Source organism: Tenrec ecaudatus, chromosome 10 (assembly GCF_050624435.1).
Source record: "Tenrec ecaudatus isolate mTenEca1 chromosome 10, mTenEca1.hap1, whole genome shotgun sequence".
NCBI lineage: Eukaryota > Metazoa > Chordata > Mammalia > Afrosoricida > Tenrecidae > Tenrec > Tenrec ecaudatus.
In genome coordinates this window covers 60310364-60334872 of record NC_134539.1, presented here as the reverse complement: position 1 = coordinate 60334872, position 24509 = coordinate 60310364, and the positions used below count along the sequence as shown (strand labels likewise).

Below are 24509 nucleotides of genomic sequence, written 5' to 3'. Positions count from 1 at the left end.
TTTTTTCATTCTGCAATAATAAAGTTTCTGTTCTATCTTCGGGGCAGTAGAGCACAACTGAAGATGTTACTCAAGTTAGCAAGTAAAATTTTGTTAATATGTTGCTGCCTAGTAGATAGAGAACCGAGAATCAGAATGCAAGCCTATTCCCTCAACAGAAGGCTCTTTCCTTATTCAAAGAGCCCCAGTGGTGCCCGGATGAAAGTGCTCAGCGCCAACCAAGAATCAGTGCATTGAACTCAGCGGTTGCTCCATGGGAATGATGCAGCAGTCTGCTCTTGGAGATTTACAGCCTTGCAAACCCTGTAAGGCAGTTCCACTCGGTCCAACAGCATTCCTTTGAGTTGGAATTAACTTGACAGCGGTGGGTTTGGATTATCTTTTGCTTTTTTTTCTTAAGTGTTGCAATAGTTTAGGCCCAAATTAATGGCTTGTATACCCGAACTATGGCAGAGAGGGTGAAGATCACTGAAGAGATTTGGAATAAATTTTGGAAGAAAATGTCCAAACTCAAGTGGGGATGAGAGGAAACTTGGAGTTTGGGGCTAATGCTTTCTTCTGAAATTTAGTCAATGATCGGTTCCAGATCAATTACTCTGCACAGACACATGTCTGCCCTACTCCTGCTTGAAGGAAGAGCAGACCAGGCGATCAAGCACCAGCACACACTGAACTCATGCACACCTACACACAGACACACAGAAATGTATATGACTGAGTGTAGATCCTATTTCTGCTCTAACTTGGGCTCTTAGGTTTAGATACCGTCACCTACCATGCCTGGGATGGGTCTTCCATGTCTTTCAAGAAGCCCCACAATCATAAGACAGGCAGAGGGTCTGAAGATCCCAGAAACCTTGCAGCAGGGAGATGAGTTGCCTGTTCATGAGCAAACAAAGTCAATCTACTCAGACATTCGTGTTCACAGCGCTTGAGGAATAGCATGGAAGCTAACTTTATAACCCACAGAAGAGACCTCCAGAGGAAAGACCCAAAGCTCCAAATGAAGAATAACATAAATAATTGCTTCCTTTTCTCTTGTCTTCCCTTGAGAGTAGAATTCCTTGTGGAGAGCATTCACTAGGAGACTTCACGCACCCTTGGAGGAATGATGAGAACAGCACAAAAATTGACTAGGAAATTGGGGACTCACAACATTTTTGGGGAGGCTTCTCCATTTATGTTGGGGAAAATGTGATTAAAAGGAACCCATAATAAGCCAAGATGGAGGTGGAGTGCATTAACCCAGGTGTTTAATCTCAATATCTTTCATTTTTGCTTATGAATCATTTTCATATTTGCTATTGTGCAGATTGTACAGTATGTCATTTTAGTATTATTTTATGTTCTTATGTGGAGAATGATTTTAAACGTTACTAGTGAAAATCCAAGACTACAGCCATGGGTGTGGATTACAGTGCAGTATAAAGTAGAGAAATATCTTTACAACTGACCCGCTAGGCAACATGATCACTGGAGAAAAGATGAAGTTGCCAAAGTGTGCCTTTCACTCAGCTCTGCAATCAACACCAATGGCAGCAACAGTCCAGAAATCAAAGGACGTCGTTTACTGGGACAATCTGCGGCAGGAAGCCTCTTGAAACTGTCGAAAAGATGGTACTTTGAAGAGTAAGGTGTGTCTGAGCAAAGCGATGACAGCTTCCATGACTTCATATGCATGGATTGCTGGACAATGAATAAGGAAGACCAGACATGCATTTGAGTTATGGTGTTGCCCGGAATATTGAATGGACTGGTAGAAAAACAAACAAGTGGGTCTAGGGAAAGTATCGCCATAATGCTTCCTAAAGTCAGGATGCTAAGACTTCATCTCATATACTTTGGACATAGTCTCAGGAGGGACGTTCCCTGGAGAAGGACATGCTGCCTGGCAAAATAGATCACCAGCAAGAACGAGGAAGACCTCAGTGAGATGGATGCCAGGATCTGCAAACATGGGCTCCAGTCGAGCAGCAAGTGTGAGGACGGCCTGGGACAATGTTTTCTTCCGTTGTACATAGGGTCGCTGAGTCAATGGCACCTAGCAACCACGACAATGTTGGCCGTGGGTGTTGTATATGCTTATTTCATGCACTTATTGACTGTCTTCTTGGGAAAAATGACTCTTCAAGTATTTTGTTACATATCTTATTGAGTTTTATTAAGTTATAGGAGATATTTATATATTCTTTTTGATGAATGTGCTTTACTTTTTAAATTATTGTTGAAAATACACAAAGCCTGTACTTGTGTTTAACGATTTCTGTATGTGTGCTTCAGGACCACTGATGACATTCTTCAAGTTCTGTGACCACTCTACTCTAGCCCCCATTCTCTGCGTTGTCTCTCCACATTAACCCCATATAAATTCACTGCCTCTAAGTTTCCTCTCTAATCTTTCAGGCGCTACTGTCACTTTGATGCCTTATAGATTTTTAAATACCACAATGTTCAAGACAGACATTCCTTACTAGCTGAGGTAAAGTATTGTTTGTTTTGTTTTAAGAAGGCTTCAGGGAAAATTTTTGGTTTAAGGTTTAAAGATTTTCTCAGGACAATTAGCTTCACAGTTTCATCCAACATCAAGGGTTCATCCAACATCAAGGGTTTCAGAAAGTATGTATTCTGAGAGAAACTGAAATTCCATTATACATTTCTTCTAACTGCTTGAATTGTTCAGTTTTTGATCATCAATTTTAGGACTGGTAGCCTGTAACATCCAGTCCTTCTGACAAAGGGGGGAAGATGTTCATGGAGGAAATTAGACACATATTTCATTTCTTCCTCCTGTTCCTGAATTTTTTATTTCCTTGTGGCTGCAAGCAAATAAAGTTTGATTGCTGTACCTGGAATGCTACTTACAGCCTTTCAAGACTCCAGGCCCTGCTCAATGAATTGGGAGGTACAACAGAAGCACTAAACACATTATTCGTCCAATTAACTGGAATATCCCATGACAACAGGACCATAAACCTCCAAAGCAAACAAACAAATCCCATGAGCTCTCCAACTACTTATAAGTACTTTCCAGCTACTTATTTGTTTTTCTCTTGTCTTTCTATTTGAAAATGTATCTACTCCACAACGTTTGCCTGTTCAACTTTTTATAGGTATGCAACTTATTGAAACCAATTGCGTTCATCAGTTGTGTAGCCACACCCTAACCAATCCAATTTTTTTTCACTGTACACTGAAATTTAGTCTCAATCAGCAATAAGAAAGCCCTTCCCTTCCTCCTGCCCCTGGTTACCACATATAAACTTTGATCTTGAGACATTTGCTTTTTCTTGTCTTTTTGTATGAATGAATCCATACATCATTTGTACTTTTATAATTGACTTATTTCACTCAATATAAGGTCTTTGAGCTCCCTCCATGGAGGACATGCCTAGAGGTAAAAAAAAATCACACATTGATCTATTTACAGGTTTTTCTTTCTTTTCTAAAGTTTTAAATTTTTTTCTTTTTGAAATTAATTTTTTCTTTTATGGGTCAAAAAAAGAGAGAAAGTATCAAGACTTCATTTCTCTTAATTATTGAGTCCATGAAGTTACAGGCGGGTCTACCCTGTCCCATAAGGATGCTGTGTGTTGAAGGGACTTGATGACAGTGAGTACTTCGTTGTTCCATTGTATGCACCACGTTGCGTTTGTCCATTCACTCATAGAGGGCCATTGGAAAAGCTGTTTCTGCCTTTGCTCTTGTGAAACAGTCCTGCAGCGAACACTGGTGTACACTTACCATGTATTTTTATGCAAGTAGTGTGTTCATTCTGCGTTTCACTTTGTTCACTTGTTTGTAAGTGGCCTATGGTAAAGCATACAATGACATACATATTATTCACATAAAAATGGAATATCTGATTGACTCTCTACTGTTGTTAGAGTTGAGCCTATTGGTGCAGCCAGTGTGTCACTACATCTCTTCAAGGGTCTCCTTTGTTGCTGCCCTTCTTTCTACTTTAACGAGAATGATATCCTTCTCCAGGGATTGGTCTCTCCTGATGACGTCAAAAGTACACGAGAGAAGTCTTACCATAATCACTTCTTAGGAGTGTTCTGGCTGTAATTCTTCCAAGACAGATTTGTTTGTGTTTTGGGCAGTGCATGCTGTCACTTAAAACTAGAAAATATTCTAAACATTTTCCAGCTAAATGACACAATTTTAAACAACTGGATCAAAGAAGAAATCAATAGATGAATCCTAAACTATTTTGAAATGAATGAAAATAGAAGCAGATGTCAGACTTTATGGAATAACACTCAGGAAGTATTTAACGGGAAATCTTAGCATAAATCCCATGTATTTTAGTCTAAAAAGTTTTACGATATAGCTCAATGATATTTTAAATTCGATGCCATTGACCAGTTAAGGCCACATGGAGGTTATTTCTATTGTCTCTTACATGTTGATAACACTGCCACTAAAGTGGAGCATGCATATACATACAGCCCTTGATATATGAGTTGATTTGGGGCTCACATTTAAACAGGAAACAATCATTTCTTATGATGAGACTGCTTGATAACTCCCGTCATGAAGAGATCACTGAAGATATGGTGAAGAAATCAGCTGGTGCCTGCCCTATCAGAATTTAAGAACCATCAGTTCTTGTGATGCAGCCCTGCTCAGTATTTACCCTCCTGAAGGACCCATTGACGATGTAGGTGCTATAGCAAAGTGTGGTGAAGAGTCAAATGATGCCTGGTTATAAGAAAAAATAGTATCTGGGATTTTAAAAGCTTGTCTTAAAGCAAGTAACCAACTAAGTGTGGTGACCGCTGAGCAACGCAGAAGAAGAAAGTGTGATCCAAAGGTCATAGAGAATAAAATCCATCCTCAGAGGTGGGAATTGTTTTGAAGTTAAATTCCAAGTTCCCTATTGCAGAAGACTATGAATCACAATGAAAGCCCAAATCTATTTGCAGAGTCTCCCAGGGATTAAATCTCTATTGAATTCCCTCAGATTATTGACTAGGGAGGACAAAAACAAGCCTCTCACACAGAATGCATCGGAAAGTATATTAAAGCAGATATAGTTAGTTTAAAATATAATACCTTATCATGTTTTCTTTTTTGATTCCTTTTCAAATTGTTCTAGTTTTAATTATTTTTTGCTTTCTTTTGGATTGAGGTTTTTCCGTGTTTTATTTTATAATTGCTGCTGAATTGGCATGGGTTTTTTTGGGGTGGGTGATTTTCTTTATATGAAATTCAAAATGAGTAATCTATATAGAGAGAAACTATATATAGTTTCTTAGAATTATGGCAGGAGAGGTTGGAGAAAAGTGGAAAGCTAATAATAATGAGTGCAAAATGAATAAAGATTCTGTAAATGATTATGGTGATACTTGCATAACCCTTTAATATATTCAAACCACAGGATTATTTGATACATTAGCTACATGTCAATAAAAGTGTTAAAACATTTCTAAAACATTTTTAAACTAAAAGAATAGTAATGCTGTGATAGTTTTTAAACCATAAAACATATAACATAAATATTTCAGGATGTTTGTACAAAGAAAAAGAAGGCATATGTCTATACAGAGATGCAGTAGTTACATAATCTGGTGCTATGCTAAGGTTATTTAGAATGAAGGAGTGGAGTTTAGCATGTCAATCAGGTCACAGCTTGATGACCTCATTTGGAGGTGGTATGCATATTGATAGCTCACTGGAGGTGGGTCACTCAAATTCTCTGAGACATTCCTGTTGAGAAGACACATGGAGCTACACTAGATCCCTGGAGCTGAAGGAGCCATGTGAAGATCTCTGCCAGTGCTGAGATGCTTCCACTGCCACTGGAGCCACAAGAGTTTCCACCCACTGGCTTGTGGTCCTTGAGCATTTGGCGTCATTGCATGTGTTGTGTGATTCTGAAAAGGAATTTATACAATGCTATTGGACATATGGGCTAATATCAGACTTATGGACTTGATCTGGACTAGGCTGGGATGCTTTCTCAACATTCAATTGCTCTTGTATATGAAGTTCTTTCTTATACACATAAGAGTGTCCATGAATTTGTTTCTCTAGTCTACCTGACTAACACATTATGGTATCTTAGTAGTAGAGCACTATAGAAACAATCATAAAGATGGAGAGTGGATGTTTGCTTGACCTCGGCCCCATGGCAGTGTTTCTTCTTTGGCTTGCCAGAAGTCAAATATGGCTTACATTTTACTGGGTTGTTTTCTAGAAATAACATGGGAAGTGAAAGTTTGGATTCTTTTCCTTGGTTATGGTCATTGTTTATCCCTGTGTGAAATGATAAAAATGAATATGATTAATGTATATTTTGAGCTACATGGATAAAATAGCCCCTTGGAGTTCTCAGAGCTGCTTAGTGAGAATGGCTGACAGACAGTCAAAATGCCTGGCAGAAGGACAAAATGCCTGACAGAAACCTGGCTCTGGTTTCATACTGTCAGAGGCCTACTCCTAGATTTTGCATCAATGGAATAGTTTAGATAAGGATTATATTTGCCTGTTTTAACAACTGAGTTTAGTATCTGATTCTACTTTGTTTATACTGATTTCTTCTGCTTGTTGTTGTTGATAGAATGAATGACAGAACTGATTATTGGGAAGTATGAAAAGAGATTTTATGAGCTCACTTTCCTTGAGCCATTAAACTTTGATCTTTAAAAGGATTGAGGACACACTTGCAAATAAGGCTCTGAAAAGATAAGCCCCACCAATGTCTTGGATGTGAAGGATGTTTGAAGGTGAACATACTTGCCTAGGCCGCTGTTGACAGATTGAAAAGGGGGTGGGGTGGGAGGAACTCTATGGATTTTTGAAATTTGAACTAGTGCTTTTTGTCAGAAACTGGAAAATATCTAGAACCATGAAGAAAATGCCTCTCTAGGACTGAATGTTAAAGGGAGTCACTCTATGGGCAGGCTGAAAAGCTTGCTAGGTGACCACCTGGATCCACTTCTTGAGTGGAAGTGGGACAAATGCAGCAATAAAAAGATGGGCTGAGGGTGAACAAGTAAATGTGGTGAAGAAAGCTGATGGTGCCCGGCTATCAAAAGAGATAGTGACTGGGGTCTTAAAAGCTTGAAGATAAACAAGCGGCCATCTAGCTCAGAAGCAACAAAGTCCACATGGAAGAACACACCAGCCTGTGTGATCGAGTGGTCCCAAAGGGATCAGTTACCAGGCATCAAAGAACAAAAAATCATATCATTGACTGCACACCTCCATGATAGGATCGCTGAAGACAAATGGGTGCATAAGCAAATGTGGTGAAGAAAGCTGATGGTGCCCGGCTATCAAAAGAGATAGTGTCTGGGGTCTTAAAGGCTTGAAGGTGAACAAGCGGCCATCTAGCTCAGAAGCAAATAAGCCCACATGGAAGAAGCACACCGGCCAGTGCGATCACGAGGTGCCAAGGGACGAGGTATAAGGCATCATGCAAAAAACAACAACGATATAAGTGTGTGTATGTATGTGTATATATGTGTATATGTATATGTATATATATACCATATTAAATGAAGGGGGAAGTGCAGAGTGGAGACCCAAGACCCAAGTGTCGGCCAATGGAGATCCCATCATAGAGGCGTTTAGGAGAGGAGATGGGTTAATTAGGGGCGAAGTAGTACCGATGAAGAACACAGCTTTCCCCCAGATCCTGGATGCTTCCTCCCCCCAACTACCATGATCCGAATTCTACCTTGCAGGGCTGGATAGGACAGAGGCTGTACACTGGTACATATGAGGGCTGGAGGTACAGGGAATCCAGGGTGGATGATACCTTCAGGACCAAGGGTGTGAGGGACGATGCTGGGAGAGTGGAGGGTGAGTGGGTTGGAAAGGGGGAACTGATTACAAGGATCCACATGTGCCCTCTTCCCTGGGAGAGGGACAGCAGAGAAGTGGGGAAGGGAGACTCCGGATAGGGCAAGATATGACAAAATAACGAGGTATAAATTACCAAGGGCATATGAGGGAGGGGGGAAAGGGGAGGGAGGGAAAAAAAAAAGAGGACCTGATGCAAGGGGCTTAAGTGGAGAGCAAATGCCTTGAGAATGATTGGGGCAGGGGATGTATGGATGTGCTTTATACAATTGATGTATGTATATGTATGAACTGTGATAAGAATTGTATGAGCCTCCAATAAATTGTTAAAATTAAAAAAATAAAAAGCAAACGGTCTTGTAATGAAAAAAAAAAAAAGATGGCTGAGTCTGACCACTGACTCCTGTGGATCTGGTTCATAAGGACTAGAGAAGATGAGAGCGGGTTGACTTGTATGAAGAGCACGGGGGGGTTAGGGTTTTTGAGAATTTGTGATGGGGCCCATGGCCTAATGGTGAGGCAGCCAATGAGCATCTGGTGAGGCGCAGTGAGGCAGCCCACATTGAGTAGACCAGAACCCGACTAGATAAAGAGAAGATATTGAAGCCTGTGGACTGGCGCATATTGCTGCTTTGCTGCTGATTTTATGGATGGCCTATCCTGATGTGACTTTGCTTATGGATGCAGAGGAATTTATAGATTGGTATTGGTATTGGTATTGGTATTGGACCTATGGACTAATATCAGATTTTAGTACTTGATCTGGACTAGGCTGGGTTGTTTTCTCAATGTTGAATTGTTCTTGTACATAAAGTTCTTTCCTATATACTTATGAGTGTCTATGAATTTGTTTCTCTACTCTACCCAGACTAAAACAAAAGACTTGTCAAAAACTAGAAGCAAACCAAATGTCTAACTACAAGTAAGTGGTTTCAAAAGCTGTGTTGTCCCACTTTAGGGCAAACACAAAGGTAGGCATGTCTTGTAAGTCAACTAGTCACTCAATTCAGCCTGTCGAATGCTTATAACTCATCTACTGCTCCCTTATTTGTACATCATAAAGACCACTTCTCCAGTGAAGACGTCACCTCAACTGGCGACAGCTCCTTGTTTGGAGGGGAGTAGGAGAGAACCGAATAGTCCATGTCATGTGGACATTCCCTGCAGCCATCCCTATGGGGTGGACACTCCTACATCAGTGTTCTGTACACTCTGGTGGAAATCTGTGACCAAGAGGAGGGGGATGTGTCTATCCCAAATAAGATGATCTCACCTCTCTCGTGGGAGAGAGGCTTAATATTGCCTTTATGATCCCCCAAGCATGAGAATCTGCCCAGTACAATAAGGCCAAGCCTACATGTTTAATTGAGTTTCTCTTCAGCCCTTGGTGGCCTAGGCTCTGAACTATATGGCTATCTGGCCTTAATGCATGGTGGGGTTGCCAAGTGCAATGTAGCCGAGAGGAAATACAGAGAACAGAATGGAGGTCAAACACAACAGTGAGACAGGAGGAAAGTAAAAGGAAATGGAGGAAAGAACTAGGAGACAAAGGCCATTTAAAGAGGTCTAAATATAGGCATGTACAAATTTAAATATATTAATATTTCACAATAGGGATCTAGGTCTACGGATATATAGGTTAGGTATTAAGGTAGCAGATGGACATTGGGCCTCTACCCAAGTCCTCCCTCAACACAAGAACACTTTGTTCTAATAATCTGGCATTCTGTGAATCTCACCTTCATGTCACAATCATTGAAGACAAAATGGGTCCATAACCTAATGTGGTGAAGAAAGCTGATGGTGCCTGGCTATAGCATCTGGGGTCTTAAAGACTTGAAGTTAAACAAGCGGCCACCATCTAGCAGGGAAGCCAAAGCCCACATGGAAGAATCACACCAGCCTGTTTGATCATGAGGTGTCAACGGGATCAGGTATTAGGCATTAGAAGATCCCAAACAAAAGATTATATTGATGCAAACAAAGAGGGTTGGAGTGGACACCCAAAGCCCATCTGCAGACAATTGGACATCCCCTCTCAGAAGGGTCATAATGAAGGGATAAGCCAGCCATGGTGCAGTATGGCACCACTGAAACACACAACATTCCTCTAGTTCTTTAATGTTTCCCACACCACCACCATCATGACCCCAGTTCTATCTTACAAATCTGGCTAGAGCAGAGCATGGATACTGGTTCAGATAAGAGCTCTCAACACACAGAATTCTGGAAAATAAACCCTTCTTCTGAGGATTTTAGTACAAGTAATTCATCTTGGTGGAGCTAACAGTGCAACTTAAGGCGTTGGGGGTGAAACGGAGAAAAGAAGGCATGTGTTTAAGATTACATTATTCAGGGGGTTGCTGCTGTCGGGGAATCCTCCAAACATTTCTAGGATTTGGGACAAAACACTCCTTTAGTTGGTTTATCACAATAAAAAGAAATATCCACCAATTCCCATGCTCCAGTAGCTGCGAACTTCTTCCAGGCATCTGAATTCCTCAACATTTGTAGCTAGGTCCATGCACAAGCAAACTACATGTGTGGAGACACAGAAATCCCTAAGTTAGATATGTGTGTACTTAGAGCGAGAAGGCAAAGGCAGAAACACGGGGCGGTTCTTAGTAGAAAATGTCAGATTCTGTTTGGTTAATCCCCTGACCACGTATATTCCCCTACCCCAAATTAGAAAGTCAATCTGCTATGACATTGACAGAATATTTGTCAACCTCTTGTGATCAATATTTCAGCCTCATTTCTGCACGCTCCACCTTCCAAAGCAGAAATGAAAAGTATGAGCTCTCTGGCTTGCGCATACTGCACAAATTGGTAGGTTACTGAAGTGAGATTATTCCCTAACCCCCTCCCTGCAATTGGGCATCTCTAGGGAGAAAAATCAAGGCTTTCTACTCCCATAAAGGGTTGCAGTCTTGGAAACTTTTCGGGGGCACTTCTACCCTGTCCTGTAGGTTTGCTGTGAGTTGGCATCAATTCAATGGCAGTGAGTTTGGTTTCAGGAGGGGGACAGGGTTCGCATCAATTATTGTTGTCATTCTTGTTCAGTGCCATTAAGTCAGCTCCCGTTCATAAAGGTCCGGTTTACAATAGCACAAAACACTTCCTGGTTACTCACCACCCTCATACTTGATCCTATTTTTGAACCTCCTGTTACAACTCTGGTTACTAACAAAGGGAACCATCTCTCAGAATGAATGGCCAAGTGCCCACAGCTTTCAAAGCAATTTATTTCTTGTATAAGGCCTGATCCCCCTCCCATTGCTATATCAACCCCATGAACATCACAGGATAATCTTAGTCATGGTGATTCCTCACCCCATGGTAGTCACCATCCCACCTAACACCAACAACATTGTGCTTTGACCAGCAAGTGATCCCAAACCAAAACTGTATTCAGAGTGTCTCCTTTAGACCATTTCTGTGTTTGTGGCCGTAGGGTGAGATCCCCCAAAGGAAGATCCTAAGAAAAACATTTGAAGCTGAGTAGTTTATCAGGACGGTCATTCCAAGAAGAACCAATCAGAAGGTAGACACAACATTGTATGGTCATAGTTACCACTGAATCCGTTAAGGTATTGGTGAGCTGCTCACCATGGCCACAATAGAGGGGATTGGGATTCAGACCTCTGAGAAATGGTGGCTCTATAGCATGCCTTCACGTGGTCCTACCCAACATACAAGATGAGTGGAATTTCTTGTCCTTGACGATGATATTTTTATCCTATCTGACCCATCAGAGAGCAGACAAAATCTGCTCTTGTCCTTAGAGGAAGTGAAATAATTCATAGGCAGAGGCAGTAAGACAGTAAGAAGTCACTAGCATGAACTAGGATGCTGAGTACCATAAGAAGAAGAAAAAAGTATCAGTTAATTTTGTGAAAGAAAATCAACCCAGAACATGGTGACTTAGCGCTCAGTTTGTTCGCTCACAACTCTCCAGGCCATCAGAGCAGTAGTGGACGGGGCTGACCTGTCTGTGGCTGGATGATCTATAAAGTCTCCTTAACCACTGTGGCCCTTGTGGCCAGGATACTGGAAACAATAGGAAGCCTGCTTCCGTGGTCTTTGGGTTTTTTCTTGATCTTGCATATCATTCTTCACAGGCGTCTGTGGGTTCCCAAAGAAAAAGTGCCATGCAAAGCTCTTTCCAAGACTCTGAACATGGTTGCTAGCATTTCATTGAACAAAGCACGTCACCCCCACTAGCCTAACTTCAATGCACACTATGGTAAAAATGTTCTTCTACGCAGTATATTTCCCAGAGCGCCTTTCATGTCCCGATTCCTCAGACTGTAGATAAAGGGATTTAGCATGGGAATAACGATGGTGTACAACGCAGCCACAATGACATCCTTGTCATTGGAATCATTGGATGAGGGGAAAAAGTACAATCCGATAATTGCTCCATAGTACAGAGACACCACTGAGAGGTGGGAGCCACAGGTGGACAAGGCTTTGCAGATCCCCTTGGTTGAGGGCACTCTCAGGATGGTGGCCCCAATGCGGCCATAAGAAATCAGGATGCATATGAATGGAAGGGTAATGACCACTCCACCTACAGTGAGGATAACCAGCTCATTGGTTGTGGTGTCCGAGCTGGACAACTTAAGTAAGGCAGAGAGGTCACAGAAGAAATGGGGCAGAGTGTTTGCTCCACAGAACGAGAGACGGGCCAGGAGCAGGGTATGCAATAGAGCACTGGCAAAGGATAAAACCCAGGACAGAATTACTAGTAAGAAACACAGACCTTGACTCACGATGGTGGTGTAGTGGAGGGGGTGACAAATGGCAACATACCTGTCATAAGCCATGGAGGTGAGAAGGAAACTGTCAATATCACAATAAAACAGGAAAAAGTACACCTGGGAAATGCAGCCAGCATATGAGATGGATTGACTGTGGGTCTGCATGTTCACCAACATCTTTGGTGCTGTGACAGATGAAAGGGAGATGTCAGTGAAGGCCAAGTGGCTGAGGAAGAAGTACATGGGGGTGTGCAGGCGAGAGTCCAGCCTGATGAGCAGGATGATGAGCAGGTTCCCCAGCACGGTGGTGAGGTACATGCCCAGGAAGAGGGCGAAGAACATGCCCTGCTCTTCTGGCCGGATGGGGAGCCCCAGGAGGAGGAATTCTGACACGCTGCTCTGATTATCCTTCTTCATCCTTCCCTTCTCTTTTTCTGTAGTTAAAGAGTTATGAAAATATGAAAGAATAAGAAATCACCATGACGGTGATGTCACAAGAACTTGTGCTCATCTTTAACTTACTTAGCATATGGACCATGAACATTTCACGTGTTTTGCTCCACTATGAGAGGCAGCAACCGTCTGCCCTCGGACTGTAATTGGTCCATGTAGAAACCAACCAAAGCTATTTTGGAGGAGCCATGAACCATCAAAAGGACTCCCCATTTCAGACCAGGCTCAAATTTCAGATGAAATAGCAGAGTCCAAGACTAGATAACTAGAAGAAAGTTAGGAAAACTATTAAATAAAAATTATTTTAATTACCTTTTAGTTTATTTCAACTCGTGGTGATCATGTGTCACAAAGCAGAACATCAATCCACACAATGTTCAAGTCCGTGACCTTTCAAAAGCAGGTCATTGTTCATTCCTAAGAAGTTGCTAGGCAGGTTCTCACGGACAACCTTTTGGTTAGTGACTGAATCAGTGGGATCCTCTGAAAGTGTCTCAGATATAGGATTGGCACACATGGTGAGAAACATCATAAGTACCTAGGTAAGACCAGGGCACGAAGGATAGAAATGGATGTCAGTAACATAGAAGGTCTGAAGACATGCTTATCATATATCCATCAGGCTTAATAAAATTATTTTCTACTCCTCAATAGTTTCATTCTACCATCACCCTTCCTGTGGACGTTTTGATGGAATTAGGAGCAAAATATCTCATTTATCTCCCAAATTTTTACCTTATTTTTTCTCAATTCAAGGCAAAATTATCTCGTTCATCTTCAGAATACCGGGCAATCCATTGACCCTTCCAGTCCCATCCTGAAATTATCAAAAAATAATCCTCTTTATAAGCACTTTCTAAAGTACTTTACCAAGTGAGACGTTATAACTTTCTTTTCATCTTACCCTAGCTTTTATGCCAGCGACTCAGCCCTGATCTTTTTCTGACAATATTTGTAGTTTTTCTGGGCTGCTGGCACTATCATTTCTTCCTCTTGCTTCCTGAGGTCCATTCATCTTAAACCTGAATGTGCGAATCTTTACACAATAATAAATACTGAGAACATGGTCATCCTAGCTGCTAAAAAAGGAACTCACATAATATTTAAGGACTACTAATCCGTCTCATGGGAGAAAGATGCGGTTCCTGCTCCAGTAGAGAATTACGGTCTTGGAAACTCACCAGGCATCTCTATTCCATCCTATAGTGTAGCTTCAGAATTGACTTGATGGCAGTTGGGTTTTTTTTTGTTGTTGTTATTTGTTTGACTCAATTTCAGAACTTTTCTCGGGTCGCTGACAGGTGCCTCACAGTAAGAGTTATCAGTTATCGATGGAGTTAAGTAATATATCTATAAATTATCTATAAATTCCATTATCTATAAATTTTCTCATTTCTACTGACCTAATATTTATAATCCCTAGTGTTCAGCTTCCTACATTGAAAATTCACTTTGCAAATGGTTTCAAGAATTGCATGAAAAATACACTGAGCTGATAAATGTTATGATGTTAATCATATTTTCATAATAATAGAAATCTTATTAATTTTATATTTTACCTAAGAAAAATTATAATTCAGTCTCGATAGTCAATAACTCATCCAACTTATTATAGTGCATATGCACATTAGTTATTTGATGGACATTTCATTGTTTGTATTTTTTCTCTTTCCAAATATATTACAAATAATATTGTGTAATACTAATTTCCAGTGGAAAAATAAAGGATAGATCTATAGAAATGGAATGACAAGATCTGAGCATTTACCTTTTTAATGCATATTAAATTTATTACAGGAATCTAAGGCTATGGAGAAGCCTGTTCCAATGGGTTCTTTGAAATTAGTTATAAAAAATAATGCCATGTGAATATTCTAGAAATGGCCAAGCTATCTAGAATTAATAGCAAGTGTAAGACCGAAAGAGGAGCGAGCTTAGAGAGCTTAAGGTACAGAAAGGTTACAGAACTTTGGGTAGCCAAAGAAGGTCGTGAGGTTAGAGAATTATCTAGGAGTCCGGATATGTAATGCCTTGTCTGCCATGATAAGTGTAAATTTTATTCCCAGAGTAGTAAAACACCCTTGAGAGGTTTTAAGTAATCATTGAAAAAAATTTAAATATTTTGCTGGCTACTTAGTGAACAGATTATAGTATGACAAGAAGGTCGAGAGGAATCTTAAAAGGAAATGATTGCAAATCGTTCAAGTATGAAATTCTAAATGTTCACACTTGGATTGTGGCATCTGAGATGAAGACAATTCACATTTGGAATGAAATTTGGAGGAAAACCCAACATGAATCAAAGAAGTTTGAAGAGAAATGAGAGGAAAATACATGCTTGCTCTATACTCTCAGAATTTAGGTCACTTATTTAATTACATAAAGTTGGTTTGAAGAGAAGTACATCATGCTAGGACTCAGGAGCACTCACTGGACACACACAATCATACCCCTGAAACAGTGTGAAGAATGCACAGTAAATTCTTCCTCTTACATGACCCCATAGGTGATAAGCACACATACCTTCATCTGCAAAGTATGGGGTGGGTCTTCCAATTTTCTCTTGAAAACGCCGAGTCCTGTGAAGGAGGTATGGTGTCTAAGTCAAAGATGCATTGAAACACCAGCAAGAGCTACCAACCCACAAGCAGACAAAGCAGATGTATGCAGACACTTGCTCACAACTCCTGGGCATTTGTTGGAGTCATACCTGACAAAACAGAGAGAGGACCCAGGAGGGATCATTCCCCCAAGCCAAGCTTCAAATTAGAAACTAACAGCAAATAATTGCTTCATTTGCCCTTCGTGTCCCTTGGGGGAAAACTGTTTGTTGATAGTACCTAACAGGAAGATTCACTCCTGGAGAAGTAATGATGCTAACCACGCACAAAATAGTCATGGAGCATTTTGCCTTTCTAGCTTATATTAGAAACAATCCCACTGCAGGGGAAGTGTGTCACCCTCAGATCTCTGGTTTCTGAGCACCATACTATTTCGATTGCCTTGTGTGCATGTGAAAGTTGGACATTAAATAAGGAAGACCAGAGAAAAGTCAATGCAGTTGAACTATGGTGTTGGCGAAGAACATCGAACATTTTCATGGATTGTGAAAAGGGCAAATAGATCTGTCTTAGAGAAGTACAGCCAGAAGCTCCTTAGAAGGAAGGATGACAAGACTTCGTCTGATATACTTTGGACATGTTGACAGGAGAGGCCAGTCCCGAGGCAAGGACAGCATGCTTGATAAAGTAGAGGGCCAGCAAAAAAGAGGAAGGCTATAGAGGAGATGGATCGACACAGTGACTGCAACAATGGGCTCCAACTTAAGAACAATTGTGAGGACACGAAAAAATATAGGAACCACATGATAATATCGATAGATGCGGAAAAAGCATTCGACAACATCCAACACCAATTCCCGTTTAAGACATTCAAGAAGATAGGAATGGAAGGAAAATTCCTCAAGATAATACAAGCTATATATGAAAAACCAACAGCCAACATGGTAGTCAATAGAGAAAAGATTAAAACAATCCACCTAGAAAGGGAAGCAAGCAAGGATGTCCCTTGTCCCCACTTATTTAACATAGTGCTGGAGATCTTAGCTAACAGCATAAGGCAAAGAAAAGACATCAAAGGTATTCACCTGGGGAAGGAAGAGGTGGAACTATTGTCATTCGCAGATGATATGATTTTACATATGGAAAATCCCAAAAGCTCCACAATGGGAGTAATGGAAGCAATAGAGGAATATGGCAGACTGGCAGGATACAAGATCAACAAACGGAAGTCTATGAGACTGCTATACACATTGGACAAGACCACAGAAGAGGGGGTCAAAATGGTGGTACCTTCACAATCGCCAAGCACAAATTGAAATATCTAGGGATATACCTGACTTTAAAAAAACAAAAGGTTTGTATGAGGAAAACTACAGAACACTACTACAAGAAACCAAGAGTGACCTCAACAAATGGAAGAATATCCCATGCTCGTGAATTGGAAGACTCAATGTAACAAAGATGTTAGTTCTGCCCAAGACACTATATAAGTTTAATGCAATCCTGATATAATTACCATCATCTTTTTTCAAAGAATTGGAAAAACTGATTACCAACTTCATATGGAGAGGGAAAAAGACCCGAATTAGCAGAGAACTCCTAAAAGAGAAGGACAGAGTGGGAGGGCTTGCTTTACCTGACGTTAGCACATATTGTACAGCCACAGTGGTCAAAACTGCACAGTATTGATACAATGCCATATACTCAGACCAATGGAAAAGAACTGAAAACCCAGAAATAAAATCATCAGCATACAGACAACTGATCTTTGATAAGGGCCCAAAAATATTACATGGGAAGCAGATGCCATCTTCAATAAATGATGCTGGAAAAAATGGATATCTAACTGCAGTAAAATGAAGCAAGACCCTTACTTTACTGCATGCACAAGAATAAACTCAAGGTGGATCCAGACCTTGAGGTAAACCCCAAACTATTAGGGCCATCAAGCAGGGAATTGGGACAAACCTGAGAACTTTGGCACAGGGAACACATAGGGAATCAGAAATAGGGAAGAACACAAATACAGATGAGTTACAAATTGACAAGTGGGATAGACTGAAGACAAAACACCTGTGTACATCAAAGGAATTCACCAAGAGAGTAAGAGAGCCCACGGACTGGGAAAATATCTTTAGCAATGACACATCAGACAAAGACCCTATTACTAAAATCTACAATCCTCTGCTAGCTTCAAAAGAAAAAAAAAGCCCAATTGCCCACTGAGGAGGTGGACAAAGGACCTGAACAGAAGTTTCAAAAGGGTCGAAATCTGAATGGCCAATAAACATATGAAAAAATGCTTCCAATCATTAGCCATAATAGAAATGCAAATTAAAACAACTATGAGATACCACCTAACACCTCAAAGATAGCCCAATTCAAAAACTCAGAAAGCAACAAGTGTTGGAGGGGCTATGGGAAGACAGGAACTCTCATCGACTGCTGGTGGACCTGTAGGTATGTACAACTACTATGGAAATTGATTTGATGATATCTAAAACAGATGGAAATTGAGCTACCATATGACTCAGCAATCCCCCTACCGGGCATGTACCCAGAAGGGGCAAGAAACAAACCACGGTCACACATCTGAGCTCCAGTGTTGATCGCAGTACAGTTCACAATCGCAAGGAGTTGGAAACAACCCAAATTTCCATCAATAGACGAATGGGTTAAAAAACTATGGTACATACATACAGTGGAGTACTATGCATCCCTAAAAAGTAATGATGAATGCATGAATCACATTGCCGCATGAGAATAACTGAAGGAAACCATGCTAAGTGAAGTAAGCCAAGCACAAAAGGACAAGTACAACATGAGTCCGCTGAGGTAAGCTGAAAAATGCAAAAGGGCCTTAGAAACAAAGCTACTGTACATATATATTCCAGGGCTGAGGTCCCGGTAGTATAGCAGGGACCAGATCAAATCCAGGGATAAATATGAGAGCCAATAAAAGGAGGTGGGGGAAAAAGACAAGGGTACTGGGGGAACAGGGCACTAACCCACCCAAGGGGATGGTGTTGTTTATATCTCCACAGGGAAAGAGGGACCAAACTTCAACTCTGTGCTCCAAGAAGTGAACCAGGGAACCAGTAGAGATGTCTGAGGGCCGGCCCCAAACCCAACTACATGGACAGTGCCCCTCCCCGCAGAAGAATTCACTTCAGAGGACAGCACTGAAGCTACAGCTAGGGAGAGGGACATGTCTGATCAGAGCACACAAGAGCAAATGAAGGAGGAGGGAGAGATAGTGGAGCATATTCTGGCCCACCAAGCCCTGAGGATGATATTCCTGCTCACAGCAGCCAATGCACAGAGAGGACCCCATAGTGCTACAGGGGGACAACACTGGAGACACTGTGTCTGATCTGACCCTACCACATTGAAGTGCAACACTAAGAACAGTAAGGGGAGCAGAGCAAGGAAGTCCCCAGAGAATACCAAAAATAGACTTTGGGCCAGGGTATGACACCCCATCAGGAAAACACTCCTAAAGGTCAACAAACAGAACTTAAACTATTTGGGGGGCAGGGGAACAATGTGAATAATTATGAAATTATGGTAATTTCACAATCAACTGCTTTATTATTTTTTAATCATTTTATTGGGGGTTTGTACAACTCATCACAATCCATACATCCATCCATTGTGCCAAGCACATTTGTACATTTGTTGCCATCATCATTCTCAAAACATTTGCTTTCTACTTGAGTCCTTGGTATCAGCTCCTCATCCCCCCCCTACTCTCCTCTCCCTCATGAACCCTTGATAATTTATAAAGTATTATTATTTTGTCATATCTCAGACTGTCCAATGACAGAACTTAAAATATTTATAGGCTTTTCTTTTTTTATATTGTTGGTTTTTGTTGTTTGCTTTGTTTTGTTACTTACTTTTGCTCTGTCTTGTTTTTGTGCACATTATTATCTCTGCATATATATCCAGATAAGATAGGGGGGATAAATAATCTGGAGGAGAAAACAATGGGATCAATGGTTCTGAAGGGACGTGGGAGAAGGGGAAGTGGGAGAAAGGAAGTGGGTGTTAACAAACCCAGGGACAAGGGAACAACAAGTGATCTAAAATCGATGGCGAGGAGGGTTTAGGGGGCCTGGTAGGGCTTGATCAAGGGCAATGTAATCGAGTGGAATTACTGATATCTGAATGAAGGCTGAATATGATGGTGGGACAAGAAGAAAGTAAAAGGAAATAGAGGAAAGAACTAGGAGGTAAATGGGCATTTATAGAGGTCTAAATACAGGCATGTACATATATTTATATATGATGATGGGGAAATAGATCTATGTACATATATTTATAGGTTTAGTACTAAGGTAGCAGATGGACATTGGGCCTCTACTCAAGAATTCCCTCAATGCAAGAACACTCTGTTCTATTAGCCTGGCATTCTGTGATGATCACTTTCCTGACATGCTCACTGCAGACAAAATGAGTGCATAAGCAAATGTGGTGAAGAAAGCTGATGGTGCCTGGCTATCAAAAGATACAGCGTCTGAAGTCTTAAAGGGCTGAAGTTAAACAAGTGACCATCTAGCTGAGAAGCAACAAAGCCCACAGACACCAGTCTGTGTAATCACCAGGTGTCAAAGGGATCAGGTATCAGGCATGAAAGAACCAAAAAATCGTATTATTGTGAATAATGGGGAGTGCAGAGTGGAGACCCAAAGCCCAGCTGTAGGCAGCTGGACATCCCCTTACAGAAGAGTTGTGAGGAGAAGACGAGCCGAGCCAGTCAGAGTGCAGTGTAGCAACGATGAAACATACAACTTCCCTCTAGTTCTTTAATGCTTCCTCTCCCTACCCCCACCCCCCCCTATCATGACTTCAAGTCTACCTTATAAATCTGGCTAGACCAGAGGCTATACACTGATACAGAAAAGAGTTGGGAACACAGGAAATTCAGGACAGATAAACCCCTGAGGACCAATATTGAGAGTAGCCATACCAGGAGGGGAAGGGGAAGGTGTGGGGAGATAAGGGGCACCGATCACAATGATCTACCTATAACCCCCTCCCAGGAGGGTGGACAACAGAAAAGTGGGTGAAGGGAGACATTGAAAAAATAATCATAATTTATAAATTATCAAGGATTCATGAGGGAGGGTGGGAAAGGGAAGGAGGGGAAAAATAAGAAGCTGACACCAAGGGCTCAAGTAGAAAGAAAATGTTTTGAAAATGATGGTGGCAACATATGTACAAATGTGCTTGACACAATGGATGTATCTATAGATTGTGATAAGAACTGTGCAAACCCCAATAAAATGATTTTTAAAAAAACAAAGCAAACACAAAAATCAGTTGTGAGGCTGGGAGAGCACTGGGCAGTGTTTCACTTTGTTGTACGTAGTGTTATTATGAGTCTGAACCGACTGAGTCGCACTAACAGCAACAATGCTACTTCAAGAGCACCAATAGAAAACACATACTTAGACACCAGAGGTACTCCACAGAATCCAGCCCAGGAGAGTTGCTCAGAGTGAAATTCAACGCCACTGGATCGCAGGAGGTGCATCATAAAGATAAGTAGGCACAGATCCACGGGGTTTTTGAGGGGCTGGGGGCTTTTGGCTTACCTCAGGGGAAGCCGGCTGGGGCTCGACCCTAGTCCAGTTGCCGGATCTGCCCAAGCCAGGACCATTTGGAGCCTGTAGCAGGGCTTGGTCTCAGCACAGCCACAGTTTTTCCCTATCTGCCTCAGGGCAGGAACAGGACTCTTGCGGCTCCACCGGCAGGGATCGGGGTTCATCTACATTGTTGCTTCTGTTTGCGTCTCTGCTTTATATTCCCACACAGCCTTGGAGGGCTGCGCAGGGGCTTTTTCAAGGCACAGCTGCAGCCGTAGCTGCGCCGCGTGGTCTGAGCAGGGAATAAACCCAAACCCCCACAGCTCCATAGGCAGGGATGAAGCTTCAGCTATACGGCGGCGTCTGTTAACATCTCTGCTCTCTGTCCCCCCATTTCTCTGGGGGCGGCTCAGCAGTTTTCTTGCGACCCTTCTTGGGGCTCAGCTGCGAACTACCGCTGGGGCTTGGGGCAGGGAGTAAGCCCTTGTAGATCCCCAGGCAGGGAGTGGGACTCAGCTACATAGTTTCTTTTGCTTCCCTCGCTTCCCTGTACCCCTGCACAGTCTAGTCTCACTTTTTGATTTTTCTCACCCCCCTTGTTCCTGCCCTGCTCTCTCACACTCCATGCGGACTTACGGGGCACTCCCATTGCCCTAGGGCATTTGCGCCTGGGTCACACCCAGCTAGGTGAGCTCCACCCTGCATAGATAGCCCGAGGCTAGGGTAAGGCCTGCTTGCTCTCCAGGGGATACTCCTCAGACTTCTAACCAGGGAGTTCCTGCCTGTGTACCTGGGGACATAAGGCAGCTCAGCCAACACTTATCAATATTCAAACCAATAGCGGGAACTTCAGCCCAGCCTCTGCAACACTGGTGCAGGCAGTCGATCTGCCATCTGGGGCACTCCCCTAATAGGGAAGCCACAGGAAGATAAAGTGGTAGGTTAATCCCATAGCAAAATCAGCTGTAGGCAGAGCGAAGAAGAATTCCTATAAGTCTTCCAGAGAGAGACTAGAAAATGGCACCTGGTCCCTCAAAAACAACTCAACGCAAACAGCCATCACCCCCAACGACCTCAACGAAAAAACAGGAGAAACAAAAGGCAAAGGAAGAAGATGTCCTGAACATAACAACATACATAGAAGAAGCAGACATTGAGATGCCATACAAAGAAGCTCTCAGAATGGTGCTTGGAGCGATGCAGAATATGAGGGAAACACTACAGAAAAAGGATGAAATGATAGAGGAGATAAAAGACATATACCAAAGGAAAATACAGGAGCTTGAGGAGCAGGTAACGAAAAACAATAGCAGAATCATGTTCCTTGAGAATCGATTGGAGGAATCAGAGAACCGCATCAGTGGCGTGGAGGACAGCCAAGCAGACTTTAATAAACGTGAACAAAAATCTAATAAGAGCATCAGAGAAGCCGAAGAAAACCTAAGAGCTATGTCTGATGCTATGAAGCGGAACAACATTAGAATTATTGGCCTACCGGAGGAAGACACAACAAAGAAGTCATCTGCAACAATAGCGAGAGAATTCTTGGAGGAAAACTTCCCCAGCCTAATGAATGAAAACCAAGCAACCATCCAGGAGGCTGAAAGAACACCAGCACGACGGGACCCCAAGAAGAAATCACCAAGGCACATAATAGTTAAACTTTCAAACTTTGAGGAAAAGGAGAAAATCATGAGAGCAGCTAGGGAAAAGCAAGCAATCACATATAAAGGTTCCCACATAAGGATATGCTCAGACCTATCAGCAGAAACTATGAAAAAAAGGAGAGAGTGGAGTAACATATTCCAAAAATTGAAAGAAAACAACGCAAATCCAAGAATACTCTACCCAGCCAAATTATCGATCAAGATCGATGGAGAAGTAAAAGTCTTCCCAGACAAGGAAAAACTCAAAAAATACGTTACAACAAACCCAGCATTACAAAAGATCCTCGCCGACTCAGTATGGGCAGAAGAACAGCACTCACCAAGCACAAATAAGACACCAGCACATAGAACAACCTCACCCAGAGCACAACAAAGAGAAAACAGACCCCAAGATAGCAATGACTTAAGGATGGAAAGAAGTCAAGAATGATACACACACAAAACACACACTAATGAGAAAGGAAGTAGGAAAACTCCCAACACAAAAAGTATAAAATGGCATCACAGAGTCCGCACATGGAGATAATAACCCTGAATATCAATGGCCTGAACTCAGGCATTAAAAGACTGAGACTAGCAGAATGGCTTAGAAAACACAACCCATCAATTTGCTGCCTACAGGAGACACACCTCAAGGCTACAGACAAAAATAGGCTGAGAATCAAAGGCTGGAGAAGGACCTACCAAGCAAACAGCAACACAAAAAAAGCAGGGGTTGCAATCCTTATCTCGGATAAAATTGACCTCAAAGTGCAAACCATAAAAAGAGATAAGGAGGGACACTATATAATGCTCAAGGGAATGATAGACAATGAACCACTAAGCATTGTAAACATATATTCCCCGAATGAGAGACCAGCTCAATACGTGAACCAAACACTCCAAAAGATTAAGAAAGAAATCACAGACTCGACAATTATAGTGGGTGACTTCAACACACCACTCACTGAGAAAGATAGATCACAGGGAAAGAAACTCAACAAGGAGACTAGGGAGCTAATCTCCACAATTAGACAATTTGACCTAATAGATATTTACAGATCTTTTCATCCAAATACAAAAAATTTCACATTCTTTTCAAGTCCTCATGGCACATATTCGAAGATAGACCACATGCTGGGGCATAAGGCAAATCTACATAAATTTAAGCACATTGAAATAATACAGACCTCTCTCTCTGACCACTGTGCCATAAGACTGGAAATCAACAAAAGGAAGACAAAGAAAATAAGAGCAAGTAATTGAAGGATGAATAACTCTCTACTGCAAAAGGAGTGCATACTGGTGCAGATCCGAGACGAAATCAGGAAATTTCTCGAAACCAACGAAGATGAGCACACGACGTACCAAAACTTATGGGACACAGCAAAGGCAGTCATCAGAGGAAGGTTCATAGCAATACAAGCACACCTGAGAAAGGAAGAGAGACTCATGACGGATACACTGACACAAAATTTACAAAAACTAGAGCTGAGTCAGCAGGACAACCCTACTAATAGCAAAAGAAAAGAAATTATAAAAATCAGGGCTGAGATTCAGGAGAGGGAAAATAAAAAAACTATGGAAAAAATTAATATCGCTAAAAGTTGGTTCTTTGAAAAGATAAACAGGATCGATAGACCATTGGCAAACCTAACCAAAGAAAGGAGGGAACAAATCTCA

General features: G+C 41.7%; 1 protein-coding gene across 1 annotated transcript; it reads right to left on the bottom strand.

The window, feature by feature from the left end:
- Positions 1 to 12053: 12053 nt before the first annotated feature.
- Positions 12054 to 13001, bottom strand: LOC142457963 (olfactory receptor 1J21-like). The gene has a single exon (XM_075559044.1). It carries the CDS (start codon positions 12990 to 12992, stop codon positions 12054 to 12056), a length of 939 nt encoding a protein of 312 aa, XP_075415159.1. The 5' UTR covers positions 12993 to 13001.
- Positions 13002 to 24509: the final 11508 nt, after the last annotated feature.

Coding starts and splice junctions, on each gene's coding strand:
- LOC142457963 (XM_075559044.1), bottom strand. CDS start 12,992: ATGAAGAAGGATAATCAGAGCAGCGTGTCAGAATTCCTCCTCCTGGGG.